At 39.5% G+C, this 13,812-nt stretch overlaps 1 protein-coding gene across 5 annotated transcripts; it reads right to left on the minus strand.

Annotated features, from left to right (window-relative positions):
* Nucleotides 1-349: 349 nt before the first annotated feature.
* On the minus strand, nt 350-13,682 carry LOC137172369 (circularly permutated Ras protein 1-like). Of its 5 annotated transcripts, none has more exons than XM_067576759.1 (21): nt 11,912-13,682; nt 11,527-11,632; nt 10,326-10,517; nt 8,529-8,762; nt 8,272-8,418; nt 8,076-8,150; nt 7,898-7,971; nt 7,392-7,577; nt 7,236-7,277; nt 6,980-7,069; nt 5,989-6,140; nt 5,792-5,873; nt 5,149-5,279; nt 4,896-4,980; nt 4,698-4,804; nt 4,481-4,593; nt 2,129-2,246; nt 1,477-1,617; nt 757-850; nt 637-663; nt 350-514 (listed from the first exon to the last, which is right to left on the minus strand). In XM_067576759.1, exons 1-21 carry the CDS (start codon nt 11,996-11,998, stop codon nt 425-427), a joined length of 2,373 nt encoding a protein of 790 aa, XP_067432860.1. In that variant the 5' UTR covers nt 11,999-13,682; the 3' UTR covers nt 350-424. The 5 variants fall into 5 exon arrangements, with proteins under 5 accessions (XP_067432860.1, XP_067432859.1, XP_067432861.1 ...); XM_067576758.1 differs by having other exon boundaries at nt 8,076-8,147; nt 10,260-10,517; XM_067576760.1 differs by having other exon boundaries at nt 2,198-2,246; nt 10,260-10,517.
* Nucleotides 13,683-13,812: the final 130 nt, after the last annotated feature.

The raw sequence follows: 13,812 nt of genomic DNA on the forward strand, positions 1-13,812 counted from the left end.
CAGTTTTTTTTCTCTGCAATATTCTGATGTAGTCTTAATGGATATGAACACATTTTGATTGCGTAATCCTAATCAGAATTATGTTAACTGTTGTGTTGGAGGTTCATATATGTTGTGAGATGTATTTTGCTGACACAAAAGGATCTAAGTGTTAGCTGCATGATGGTGTTTCTGAGTCAGGTTTTTCCTGTGTTTTGGTCAGCGTGAAAACACAAACTGCCACATGGATGGTGTGAAATACACACCCATGTTCACTGTATACTACCTCAGCAGTTTTGATATGCTTAGAAGTTTTTTTTTGGATACAGATTAACATGTTTTAAACTGATATAATTTACATTGTGAGCTATTTCAACAGAATTTATTCAGCCAGATAATCAAACAGCGGTATTTATCTTCTAGTGAGGTGGCGGCTGACAGTTGGCTAGAGTTTATGTTTATCCTTCAAAGAGATAGACTTCCTGTTGCTGTGCTTCATGGTGTAGAGCAGCGCTGCACCAGCATCTGTTAGAGACTGGTGGGAGGAGAAATAAAGAAGAAATATCAGACAAGTTAAGTGATAGGGGCAAATTATAAACAGGTTCTAGTACAGAGTTATATCTAAAGTGAAGGATGTTATGACACAACGTGCATTACCTGTGAGTCTGAAACGACAGATTTTCTCTGGAAAAACAGAAGAGTGAAATGTTTAAGTGAGGTGATTCTAACCAATGTCAGGCACTAAACCTGATACCAAGAAGACTGAGAAAAACTCACCCGTGTGAAGTTATGTATGTTGTTGTATATTGGCTCCATGGTTTTAACCCATTCTTGATACGTCTGTTTGTCTTCTGCACTGCGGTTATGCTCTCTGCAAACAAAAACAGACACACTTTATGGAGTATCTGCCAAGCCTTAGAAACACTGTACATCTAATAAACAGAATGCTCTCTATCAATAACATGAAGTTGATTGTAAGGAACACAAAAGAAAAGAATGCCAGACAAACAAAACTATCTTTTTAAATGAGCTAAAGGCCTTGGGATCCCTGAACCAGGAAGGAATGTTCATAGATAAAATGTGAATGCTCTCAGTGGCATAAAAAAAACAAGAGTTCATCAGGTTAAGATGTGTTTCAACATTTTTATGACTATCCTCTACTGAGGAACACATCCAGTTGATCTGATTTTCATTTACCTTTAAACTCACTTTTTATTTTTGCATCTGGTTTCGCTCTCAGTGTCTGTTTCCAAAGCAGTCATCTGATCTCATATTTCTGCTCATGTTATTTGATGCAGAACGTTCTTACACTTATTTTTATTTCACCTGCACAATTACTGGACTTACTGGACATAATCAGTTCTGTAATTTTTCCATCTTTTGGCTTTTTTCTGTGTGTTAAATATGCACAGACATAGAATCAGCCCTTATTTAAACCAATTTGTCAGACCACACACTAATGTCAGTCACAGTCCCTCCATGCCTCCTGTTACCCACATTGCTCTCTCAATCAGCTTCCTCTGCAGCTCGCCTTCCCTCCTGGCGTCGAGGAAGCGTCCTCTGACAGCCAGAGCAGCGCTGGCCTGTGACGAGTTGAGCTGAATGATGGCCAGAGACAGAGAGGACAGGACCGTCGAGCTGAGAAGGAGGGCCACACTTTTATCAGAAGAGTGCTTCTTAACATTTACAGCTTCAGCCTTGCCATTATGTTATTGTGCTATACAACACAGGAGCCATTTTGTAACTGCTCAGACAATGAATCGCATGACCTTCATTCAGCATATGAAGCAGGCAGACTGAGTCGAGAGGTTCAGCTTCTGTGTGACTAAACGTTAGAAAGGAGTAGAAATGTGATTTATATGGTGTGATAATTTCTGCACGATGTGAAGGCTCCTGTATCTCAGCAACAGCCAGTCTCCTTGGATTTTCAAATATACTTTGCATAAAGGTTTACTGAAAATGGTGTAAAATAATACATCTAATCAGTCCTGAGGGTGAGAACGCCTCGTTGATGAGAGACGTAAGAGGATAATGACTTGTTTAAGCTTACAAGGAGGACACAAGGATGCAAATAGCTCAGCGCAACAGTGATGTGTGTGTGTGAGGCAATCTCAGAGCACCAAAGTAATTATGGAAACAACATCATCACCTGTCATCAGTAACATCTCGTTCTGTAGTGAACACTCTGAGCATTGTCTGTCCGTTCCTCCGTCTGTACCTGATCTGCAGCTGGATGGACACACGGCTACCAGAAGCTAGCGCTGACACTAAAAAGAAGCACAGAATTAACTTACGACAGTTTTACTTTGGAGCAGAGGGGAAGGTGGTTATGGGAATAAGACAACCCACTGGCTTGTATGAGGAGTCAGTGGTCAGACAGGAAAAACCACCACTGACTCATCTGATGCCCCCCACTCACAGCACAGCTACTCCCCTCAAGCAAGTGTTCAGCAACCCCAAATTTGTTTTAAAGGACAGGTTCACATATTTTCAAGTCTTTCTTAAAAATACAGTCAGGTGTCCATGTGAACATTGAAAGAGGTTTTGCTCACTGTAATCATTCCTCCTGTTCATACTGACCATTAGAAGTTCCATTCTTAATGTGCTTTCAGTGTAAGTGATGGACAAAACCCACAGTCCTTGCTTTGTGCAAGATTATATTCAAAAGTTTAAAGCTTGAGATAAAGCTAAAGCTTGAGGGATTGACTAACTTGGACAACTGAGGCCTCATGTAAACTTTAGATAAACTACTAAATACATTTTTGCACAAAAAGAGGACTGTGGATTTTATTTTGCAAACATCTCTGTAATAAAGTACAGGGAATGTGTAACGTTTTAAATGTTTATTTCTCAAACACATCTGTAGTAAAAACATGGAACTACTTACATTTTGAGAATTAGCTGTTTTTAACTGTCTTGTCAGGGAAGTGAGGAAGCAAGAATCAAAGGAGAATCCATCTTTTAGCCATGAGTTTGTAAATGTTAATGACCTTGTTATGATCAACCGGGATGTCCCTCTTAATGGGCAACAGCAGAAGATCTGAGAGCCTTCCTTCTCCACATCTGTTTCTAAGCTGAGTCGTAATCAACTTCAGTTTGGAGAAAGATTGCTCGACAGATGCCGTTGTCACTGGCAGCTTAGATTGCACTGACCCAAACATAATAAAACAATCTAAAGCGGGTGTGGCTGAGCAAACTAGTGAGTAGTACTGTACCAAAATCAACTGAATGGAATAATGTCAACTACAACAACTACAACATGTTTTAAGGGTGCTTTACTTTCCTAATGGTCAGCCTACATAAAGGATAAAATAATTTCTACCATAATGGTCAGTTTACTCCATGGTAAGGGCATCTCATAGAGCACAGTATCTCATGTTCTTCACTGGAAGGCCACTTCAAAATGTTTTTCTCCCCTACAGTGCACCCTATAGGGCACTTCACCATGTTTTTGGTTCATCAAAAGAGCACTCATCATGGCATCATGTTCTCTCACATGTGGGGGCACCCTAGAGGGCACTTAATCCCTCTTTTTTCAATGAAAGGGATCGCAACTCTGCACTTCAGTATGTTGGACTTAGGGGAATCCTAAACGGCACTTTTCCCACTATTTGTTCACTAGAAGGGCACCCATACAGAACCTCTAGCTCACCCCATTACAACGGTATCATAGGGCACTGCATTACATCTTGTGGGGGTACTTTACAGGGCACTATCACATTTTCTTCCACTGAAAGGGCCCATGAGGGCACTTCATTCCAGATTGTCACATATAGAGGCCCTCTTTGGGCATTTCATCCTGATTTACCCATAACTTAGACAGCCATTACAGAACTTTGGCATGTTTTCTCCTTTGTACGGGCACCTTAGAGGGCATTTTATCATGTTCACTGTATTTTTTGTCCTCTGGGCCACCAGCCAATATGTTTGTAACAGCCAGTATGAACAGGAGGACTAATTACAGCAAGCAAAACCTATTTCAGTGTTCATTGGGCTCCTGGCTAGACTTGAAAAAAGGTGAACCCATTGTTTAAATTATTAAGACAAACTTATTGACAGACAAGTAACAGTTCTTTGTTTACCTCAACAGTTTCTGTCGCTGTCACTCTTTCTCAGACACTTAACAGGCAGTGGTATGACATCCAGATATACATATTCTTGTTTTACCAGAGATGGCAAAACATGGACTTATGTTGTTGCCCAGCAGCTTTTTTACTGGGCCTATTTTCTTATTTTTCCTCTATCTAGGTCTGTTGTTCTCAGATGTAATGATTCTGTCTCCTTTCATAATGTTGTCTCTCTTGCAGTGATCTGAGATTAAGACTTTTCTTGGCAGCAACAAAAATCACAATTTTGCAATGTTCATCAAGACCTGGCAGCACATATCACACTACCACCTGTGATATTCATGAGAAAGGCAGAAGAACATCAACTGAAACTATCAAAGTAAACAAACTAACAGTGTCAGTCTGGCAGCGATAATGTACCAGTTTTTTCTCACCTTCTGCATCATGTTCACTGGCTCCAAACTGGAAAGTGATCTCTGTTTTTGGGTCCACATTCCCCACCTCTCTGGTCCCTTTATGTCCTGCCTCCTTCTCTCCTATCACACGCCTGGAGCAAAAGAGAACATCAGGAAACCAGACCAGTCCATGAAGCATTCAGAAATACTAGTATTTAACATACACATATTAATAAACACATATAAATATTCTTACAGTGCTTTGGGCAGCAGTAATGTGACAGTACAGTGTGTCGCTGTTGTCCTGTTCTCAATAATCTGCTCAAACTCTGGATGCAACCTACTGGGACTTGCTATTACCACCTAGGGGACAAGAGACAACATATACAGTCAACATGAGAAATGCAAGATTTGATGTATTATGTACATAATAAAAATAATGGCACTCTCTTACTGTTCCTCCAGTGCGATCAGCGAGCGTTCCCAGCTCATCCAGCCGGCAGTCTGTTCCCTCTATAGACAGCACAGACACTGTCACGCTACAAAAGAAGGATATTTCAGTGTAAACTTTATTACAACACATCTAGACCAGTCTAGTCAAAAAAAGACCACTCCCATCCTCATTAGTGCTAGTAAGTCTTCGTATTACATGATATATTTAAACACTTGTTCCCATTCTTGATGTTGATTTGCAGACGTGTACCAACCCCTGATTGGCAGCATATTCTCCCAGCTCCTGGTAGAAGATGGTGGATGAGAGGAGGGTGCGAGCATCGTTATCCTCCACCTCTAGATTCCCTAAGTCTGTGTTTGCCTTCCCGTCTGTACAGATGATCACCTTCAGGATCAGCAGGGATAGATTGGATTGTTTAGAGCGTAGCAAAATCAAAAAAGCTGAAATATGATTACTAGAACTAAGAACTAAGAACCACAGCAAGGTTTTTGCATGTTTTTGCCTAATTACTTCATAGCATGTATATTTTATATTACAGGAAACCCCTATCCATTCAAAGTGTAGACTTATAATGTGACTTAGGCAAAACAACAGCTGACATGAAGTTGTATCTTTCCCAGGTAAGTTTCAAGTTTAAGCTGAACTAAAATGAAGGGACATTAATGCAAGCCTGGAATGCATGAAAAATACTTTAAAATATCAAATTTGGTAACTGAGAAGAAAAGAAAAATTATAGAAAAACTGTCTACCAGACAAAACTGTGTTATTAAATAAAATAAGTACAAGTGACAAATAATGTGTGACATGTGACATGTTAAGAACATATGACCTGTAAATGGGCTGAAACATTCAACTACACTGAACTGGTCATGCAAAGACTGAGCAGTCAAACTTACCTTGGACCCTGGCTGTCTGGAAGCCATTGCAATGGCCAGGAGAGCAGCTGGACCCAGAGCTGTGGTCCCACTTTCAGTTAATCTTTCAAAAAAAGAAAAAAAAAGCAGAAAAGAAACAGAAAAGATACATCTGTCATTTAACATAACATTACTATGATGTGATAAAAGACAAAAGTAATCACTGTTTTCCCTCTTACCCCAGAACTTGTCTCTGTAAGAAGTCCTTGGTCTGTGACAGTGGAGGTGGACTGGGGAAACTGGCAGCAGCCGCTTTCAGATAGTCACTGTCAGTCAGCTCTGCACCGCTCAGGAAATGTGATGTGAAATTGTCATATCCATGCATTGTCACCTGATACAAACATCAGGTGATGAAGAGAAGCAATAGTAATAACCTGCATGTTGTGTCTATATGAGAAAATTATGGTAATGGTTTATTTAATAGACCCTTTAATTTTATACTAATTTCCTGAGTAATTTGCAGGTGTATAATGGCAAGTTTTAGGACATTTTACAGAGAGGGTGGTGCAATTTGGTACAAATTATAAGAAAATACAGAAAAAAGTGCAGTTGGTAAGTGCCAATTTGTTATTATCTTGGTTTTAATTTGCAAAAAATCTCAATAAATTAGAGTCTTTAAAAAAAAAAAACTGACAGAAAACACTTAGTTTTCAGTGTGTAGTTTTGTGTGTTAAACTACATATTAGCATTTAAGGCTGTTTCTTAAAAACTCTATAATGAGCACGTTTCCTATAAACCACCAAATTACATAACACTGTCAAAAGAAATGTCCAGTAACTACTGTCCATAAAATTACTGAAACAACCTAATATGTTAATATATCATTTGACATACAAAACCACACACTAAAAAACCAAATATTTTCGGACAGTTAAAGAATTGTCAAGAGTCTAATTTATTTACAAGTTTTGCAAATTAACAACTACGTAAGACAAACATAATGAGTGGGTTCTTACCCAGTTAACAAACTTCATGCTTTTTCTGTTATTTTATTATATAGACCAAATTGCACCACCCTCTCTGTAATTACCAGTTAAATACCTGCAAATTACTAAAATTTCCAGAAAATTTGTATGAAATTAAGGGACCTGTAACATAAAGCGTCACTGAAATTATAAACTGCTGGGTTTTTTTTAGGTTTTTAAGATCCAGCCAATGATGATCATGTACCTGACAGCTGAAGGTGATGAGTCCCACTCGTATGTCAGGTTGTTGTACACTTAGCCTCTCAACACACTGAAACACGGCTTCCTGGACAAACTGGTTTGAATACATTCACTTTTAAAATAGCCAACAGCATCTTGATAGCATCTCTGGACAATTGTTACCATTGTGATACACTATATTGTGCATATACACAAAGCAGAAAAAATGTAGATTTTCCAGTGAATTGTACAATGTTGTGTCACTTGGGGAGGAAACTCACCTGTAGACGGGATCTGTGGACAACGTGCTCACCATCTGACACCTTAAAACAACAGAGACTAATCACTGTCTGCATGTGAAACATCACAAGCTGTATTTGTGAATGTCCGCAGTCACAAATATCCGTCCATTAGCAAGAGTAATCACGTGATTTTACCTGGCAGGTGAGGCTCATGGAGCCTGAGGTGTCGATGCAGAAGAGCAGCAATGCGTCAGCAGCACTCAGGGGTTTTTCATCAGGAGTGAGCAAAAAGAGGCCATCCTGGTAACCATTTGTGGGACACTGTGGTATACTGGCAGGACTGGTCAAGTTACAGGACTGACAGAAGTAACACACATTAACCTGCAGTAAAGCATAAAGAGAGAACATTATTTAAATTACCACAAACATCACCGACAGCCACCGACTGAGACAAACATTTTACAAACCAGTCTGCAGTCTGAATCAATCAAACTAATCCCAATCATATTTGTTTCATTAAGTCATGATCAATAATACTGATGCTTGAATGCCTCTAAGAATTCATCATGTTCCCTATTCCCCAGTAATGATTACAAGGAGGTTATTATTCACATTTGAAATCAATGACTCTTAATCATGTCACCACATAGTAGTATTGTGGTTTTAAAATATACTGTAGGTCAAATAGAAGATTTAATTACCATGTTGTCATAGCCGGAGTCCAACACAGACCCGCACTGAGAGCAGGAGGTGGGTTCTCCTTGTATGGGCTGCACTGAAAAATACACAAACACAATTATAAGCTAATGAGACTGGAAATCAAACCATTGTAGATAGCCAATAATGAATATTTTATGGTGATGATAAAAGTTTACTGACCTCTTTCATCTGAGAGCAATTTTCCCAAACTGACAAGCATCACATTGGGATTTCCTTGCAGAGGCCCCTTATCTGCTGATCATGAGTTGCAAACAACAAGTGAGCATTTTGTGTTACATTAGTGGTTAGAATAATTATAAAAATTATCTTCCCTTTGAGTCATTTGATAGCAGATAGACATTATGTTCATCTTTACCGGTGGTTGATGTGGTAAGTGACGGGGCTGAAGGTAATTTCTGAGAGGATGAAGAAGCTGAGTGGGTTGAAGGTAACAGCACCAGATACTCTGGTACTGACCTCATGAATGAAGGTCTTGCTGGGAGAGGTGGGGCTGTGGACTGAGCTGAGAGCGGAAGAAATTGATCTGTACAAGGCTGCGTCAAATATGGTATTCACTATGTTGTATCAAGTTAGATTTGAGCACAAAGTGGGACAACTGTCTTGTTGGTTTACCTGATGTCTGGCCTGGCACACTGCTAGTAACAGCTGGCAGGTTCACCTCGCCTCCAGTTCCTTCTGGGATACTGTATGAATAGTTTGGGTCCCAGGGCTGGGCATTTAAATCCGGCTGATCTTTAGGGAGGTCATAGGTAAATATCTGATTGTTGGTGTTGGATGAAGGGAGTGGCTGGCTGTAAGGAGGGGACTGGCTGTTTGCTGCAGGTTTCATGTGTGGTGGAAGAAGAGCTGTATGAAAGAGACAGAGGCAAAGTGTTAAAGGAATAATTCACTCCCAAAATTTTAAATTGTCACTTATTTCTAGAGTGAAATTTCTACTCATGTGCATATATCACCACCTTCAAACTAAAGGTGTAAAGGGCTGCTTCATCTAATCATCTTTCTCTGGGGTGCACAACGGCTCAGTATCAGTGTCAATACTGACCTTATAAAGGAGCATCTGCCATGAAATGACTGAATCACATTAACAGTTTTAGTTTTTTTGTCAATGTCACTGACAATAGAAAAATAAAATTCACTGTTTTCTCCAGCAGTTACATCCATTCTGTCTCTGGCCTCATGTTACCTTACATCAAAATGATCCCTTTGAGTTCCATGTGATGAGGTTTACAGATTTTAAAGTTGGGGGAAAAGGGAATATTGGATCAGTACATAGTAGATACTGAGATACTGAGCTAAGTTATCGGGAGAGAAAAAGTTGGATCAGTGCATCCCTAACCTCTGGTGGATTCTAATCATGCAGATGTAGATTCGATTTTCGAAGTGCTGCCTCTGCGATTTCCTTCTCTACCCCAAATGAAATGCACCTGGGCCCCGGTCAGACAGAGCGCTTTTTAGCAGCCTGGGGTGGCTTTTTGTAATTGTTTTCAATGAGAGTGAAGCTTTTTGCTTGCTGCTTTTGCATTGCTGAGCACCTCATTTTTTTGCAGGAGCACCCTGAATGCCTCGAGTTAAGTTCTGTGGTGGTGACCACAACAAGTGGAGACAGCAATCATGGAGGACAAACCAGACTGGTCTGGGAAAACCTAGTGGTGGCTGTTGCTGGATACCTGGAGCTATATGACTTTACCAACCATAGTTACCATGATCTGAACAGAAAACAGCAGGCCTAGAGTGAGTTTACTTCACAGCAAAATAACGGTTAGTCTAAGGACAGGTGATTTGGTGGTTGCCTAGCAACAATAAAAAAAAGGTTGCAGCAAGCTGCTCTTTTTTTAAATTGTAGGCTTCAACAAAAAAGGCACCTCACATTTTGCAACCTGCAAAAAGCGCTCTGTCTGATCAGGGTGATATCTCAAAACCTGGACAAATAAATCAAGAACTATCTGCATGATTAGATACCACTAGCAGTAGTGAGAAGATATGTTTATATGTAATATGTAATTTGACTGAAGCAACCCTTTAAAACCCCAACAAAGTAAAAAACATCCTTCAGTTTTCTCCCAACAGCACGGGCAACTTAAGAGTCAAACAACATCTCTAAAAGTCAAATTTTTCCCCATGATGTCCTGGCCAAAGCCAAACTTTCTCAGTTAAATAAAAGCTTTTAAAAAATGTGTATTTGAAGGCCCTGTTAATCTCAGCAGAGTTGGTTTATAGAAGTCAACATTGAATTTTGAGGTGAATTACTCCTTTATGATATCAATTGCATCTATTGTATTTGAGATAATACTACAGTACAGACACTGAGCTTGCGCCATTTATTGTTTCTCAAATTCACAGTACCTGTCTTTCGAGGAGATGTTGTCTGTTGAGGAGATGTAATGATGGAGGAAGCTGCCCCTGACTTACGGTGAAATTCAGCATTCTCATAGAAGGGAGTGGACTTCACAAGCGTCCTTAGTCCCTTACTCTTCTCCAACTGTTCAATGATTTGGAGGGGAAAGGGGGGAGATTTTGATGATTTGACTTCTGCAGAGTTTGTCGTTGGAGGAGGAGGAGGAGGAGTGCGAGGGCGAGTCCGGTTAACGGGAGGTAGAAGTGCTAAAAGGAATGGAAATAAAAGATTATATACATACAGCTAATTTGTGAACCATTTCTTGCAAGAGAAGCACAGACAACACAACTGGTGCAGTGATGACCTTTGTGCAGTGAAGAAAATGTGACTGAGGTGGCAGATGGCTTTTACTGAAAGGAATATCTCCTCTAAGATAGACAGGAGAGGTTGTGTGAGTCATTGATTGCATAATACTTAAATGGTGCTTAACCAACTAGTCACTTGGATACTTTTACACAGGTATGTATAATCTTTGATGATCAAAATAGAGCTGCAACGATTAGTCAATTCAATGGTCAAATAATCATTTTAGTCATTTTTTAAGTAAAAATTAAGACAATTTCAGCTTCTTAATGTGAAGATTTAATGCTTTTCTTTGTCATACACAATGGTGAAATGAATATGTTTGGTTTTTGGATTGTTAGTCAGACAAAACAAAACATCTGAAGGTATCACCCATAATTTTTTACTATTTTCCGACACACATTAACCGTTTGGTTAATCAGAGTGAGAAAATAATTGACAGATTAATCAATAATGAAAATAATTGTTAGTTGCAGCCTCAGTTCAAAGCACTTTTTCTTTTATGAATTTGCTTCTTTGATTCACTTTCTTTCCTTCAATGTCTAGTCAGTTTAGTGACTTCATTTCCCAGAAATCCTTTTGAAATCTGTCAGTAGCAGGTGATACTGTAGCGTCAGTGACAGCAGAGTGAACGCTTTGTGCTTCTATAAAGGATTTCTTCAAACTGGTGAATTAACAAGTTCTTTGAATCTGAGACACTAAAATCTGATGTTTCCAGTTTCTTCATGTTTTTTCTTTTCTGGTGTCAAACTCCACATGAGCTGCACAGAAAATATCTCTGTATTTGGCTGCTGTTCTGTGGGATTGAGAAAAATCCAACCAAACAGCAAAGCGTCTTTTTTTTAAACGAGTGTCAGTGTTATAGGTTTGTTTTTTCTTGTCTTGCTTGGAAATGTTTGAGAGAAATCGCACCTGAGCGTTTAACGACATGGGCAATGGGTCGTTGGCCGTCTTTCTGACTCAGTGCTGGCGGCACATAAACAAACCCACAAGCAAATTCCATCGTGATTCTACCTGCCTGTGAGAGAAGGGACATTATTTAACAGAGTGAGATATATTTCACTCACTTCTTCAACACATAACACACATAATTACAGTCCAATCCAAAGTAATCAAAGTAATTGCTGTCCAATTTTCTTACATGAGCATGTGGACATTCAGTTTGTAAAATGTTGACACACCTGGAAAGTGCTTTCATTCTAGAAACATGATCCAAACATTGCAGCCAACATCTATCCTCAATATAATATAAAATGGACAATTACCTTTTAAAAATAAGCAGTTGAGACGTACTTACGCAGGCAGATCGCTTTCTATTCTGACAATACAGTACAAGTCTCCCAAGTCTCAGAAATGTTTCAGTTGCAGTATAACAGCTTGTCATTCATTATTTGTGAGTCAGACACCTTGTCCAACAGGTTTATTTGCTTGTGAGCATTCTCTGTTACCAGTTTAGTAGGTATGTGTCTGTGTGTGTGTGTGTGTGTGTGTGTGTGTGTGTGTGTGTGTGCAAAGCTGCAAAGTTGGCAAGGTTAGTCACAGATTTACTCCCTAACTCTGGTTAAACATTTTCATAAATATAAATAAAATGGGTTGAAGAAAAGCTCGATTGAGAAACAGGGAAGTAGATTCAGTTCAAGCAGAACTCTAGGTGGGCGGCCATCTGCCTTGACCGGCTGGGTTGAGAGAGAAAGAAGGAGGGAGGGGGAGAGGGGGGAAAGAGACATAGAGAAGCATAATAATAACAATAATAATGATAGAAGTATCACTAATAATAATAATAGTAGGCATGGGTGTCAAGCAGAACCACGGGGGTCCCTGCAGCCATGGTCCATGGAAGCCTGTGATCCATAACTAAAGGGTCCATGACCCTGATCCATAGGAACCTGTGAGGCGAGAAAGCACAAAAACTCATGGGAAGTGCCCTGGCAGTCTAGGCCTAGCAGCATAACTACGAGCTGGTCCAAGGCAAGCCTGGCCGGCCCTAACTATAAGCTTTATCAAAAAGGAAAACTTTAAGCCTATTCTTAAACGTAGAGAAGGTGTCTGCATCCTGGACCCAAACTGGAAGATAGTTCCATAGGAGAGGAGCCCGATAGCTGAAGGCTCTGCCTCCCATTCTACTTTTAGAGACTCTAGGATCCACAAGTAAGCCTGCATTCTGGGAGTGCAGTGTTCTAGTGGGGTAATAGGGTACTATGAGCTCTAAGATATGACAGAGCCTGACCATTAAGGGCTCTGTAGGTGAGGAAAAGGATTTTAAATTCTATTCTGGATTTTACAGGAAGCCAATGCAGAGAGGCTAAAATGGGAAGAATATGATTTCTTTTTCTAGTTTTTTTCAGTACATGTGCAGCTGGACCAGTGGATGAGGCTTTAGAGACTTGTTAGAGCAGCCTGATAATAAGGAATTGCAATAAACCAGCCTAGAAGTAACAAATGCGTGGACTAGTTTTTCTGCATCTTTTTGAGACAGGATGTGCCTGATTTTTGCAATGTTACATAGGTGAAAAAAGGCAGTCCTGGAAATTTGTTTTATGTGGGAGCTGAAGGACATATCCTGATCAAAGATAACTCCTAGATTCCTTATGGTGGTGCTGGAGGCCAGGGTAATGCCATCCAGAGTAACTATATCATTAGATAGTGCGTTTCTAAGGTGTTGAGGGCCAAGTACAATAACTTCAGTTTTGTCTGAATTTAGTAGCAGAAGATTGCAGGTCATCCAGGTCTTTATGTCCTTAAGGCATGCTTGGAGTTTGGTTAGCTGACTGGTTTCATCTTGGTTCATTGATAAATATAACTGGGTATCATCTGCATAACAGTGAAAATTCATGGAGTGTTTCCGAATAATATTACCAAAAGGAAGCATAGATAAGGTGAATAGTATTGGTCCAAGTTTTCTGAGTACTGAGGGACTTGAGGAAATACATGCCAAAACTTAACAGCATGTTTTAAACTTAAGGACATTTTCTCTTTTGTTCTTGTTGTTTTTGTTCATTTTCTTTCAGTATTTCTGCAGCTGGTGTAATTAAATGTATCTTTATCTGGTCATTATATCTTTATGGAAAATATACATTTTTAATATTTAAAAATGAATTTGAAAATTAAATTTTGGAACATTTCCACATTCTGTATGTGAGTGTTTTTGGTTGTTTGTCTTAATATATGAAAACTTAAAAAAAAAATGTGTCAACAAAA

The sequence above is a fragment of the Thunnus thynnus genome, chromosome 20, assembly GCF_963924715.1.
Source record: "Thunnus thynnus chromosome 20, fThuThy2.1, whole genome shotgun sequence".
Classification (NCBI taxonomy): Eukaryota; Metazoa; Chordata; class Actinopteri; order Scombriformes; family Scombridae; genus Thunnus; species Thunnus thynnus.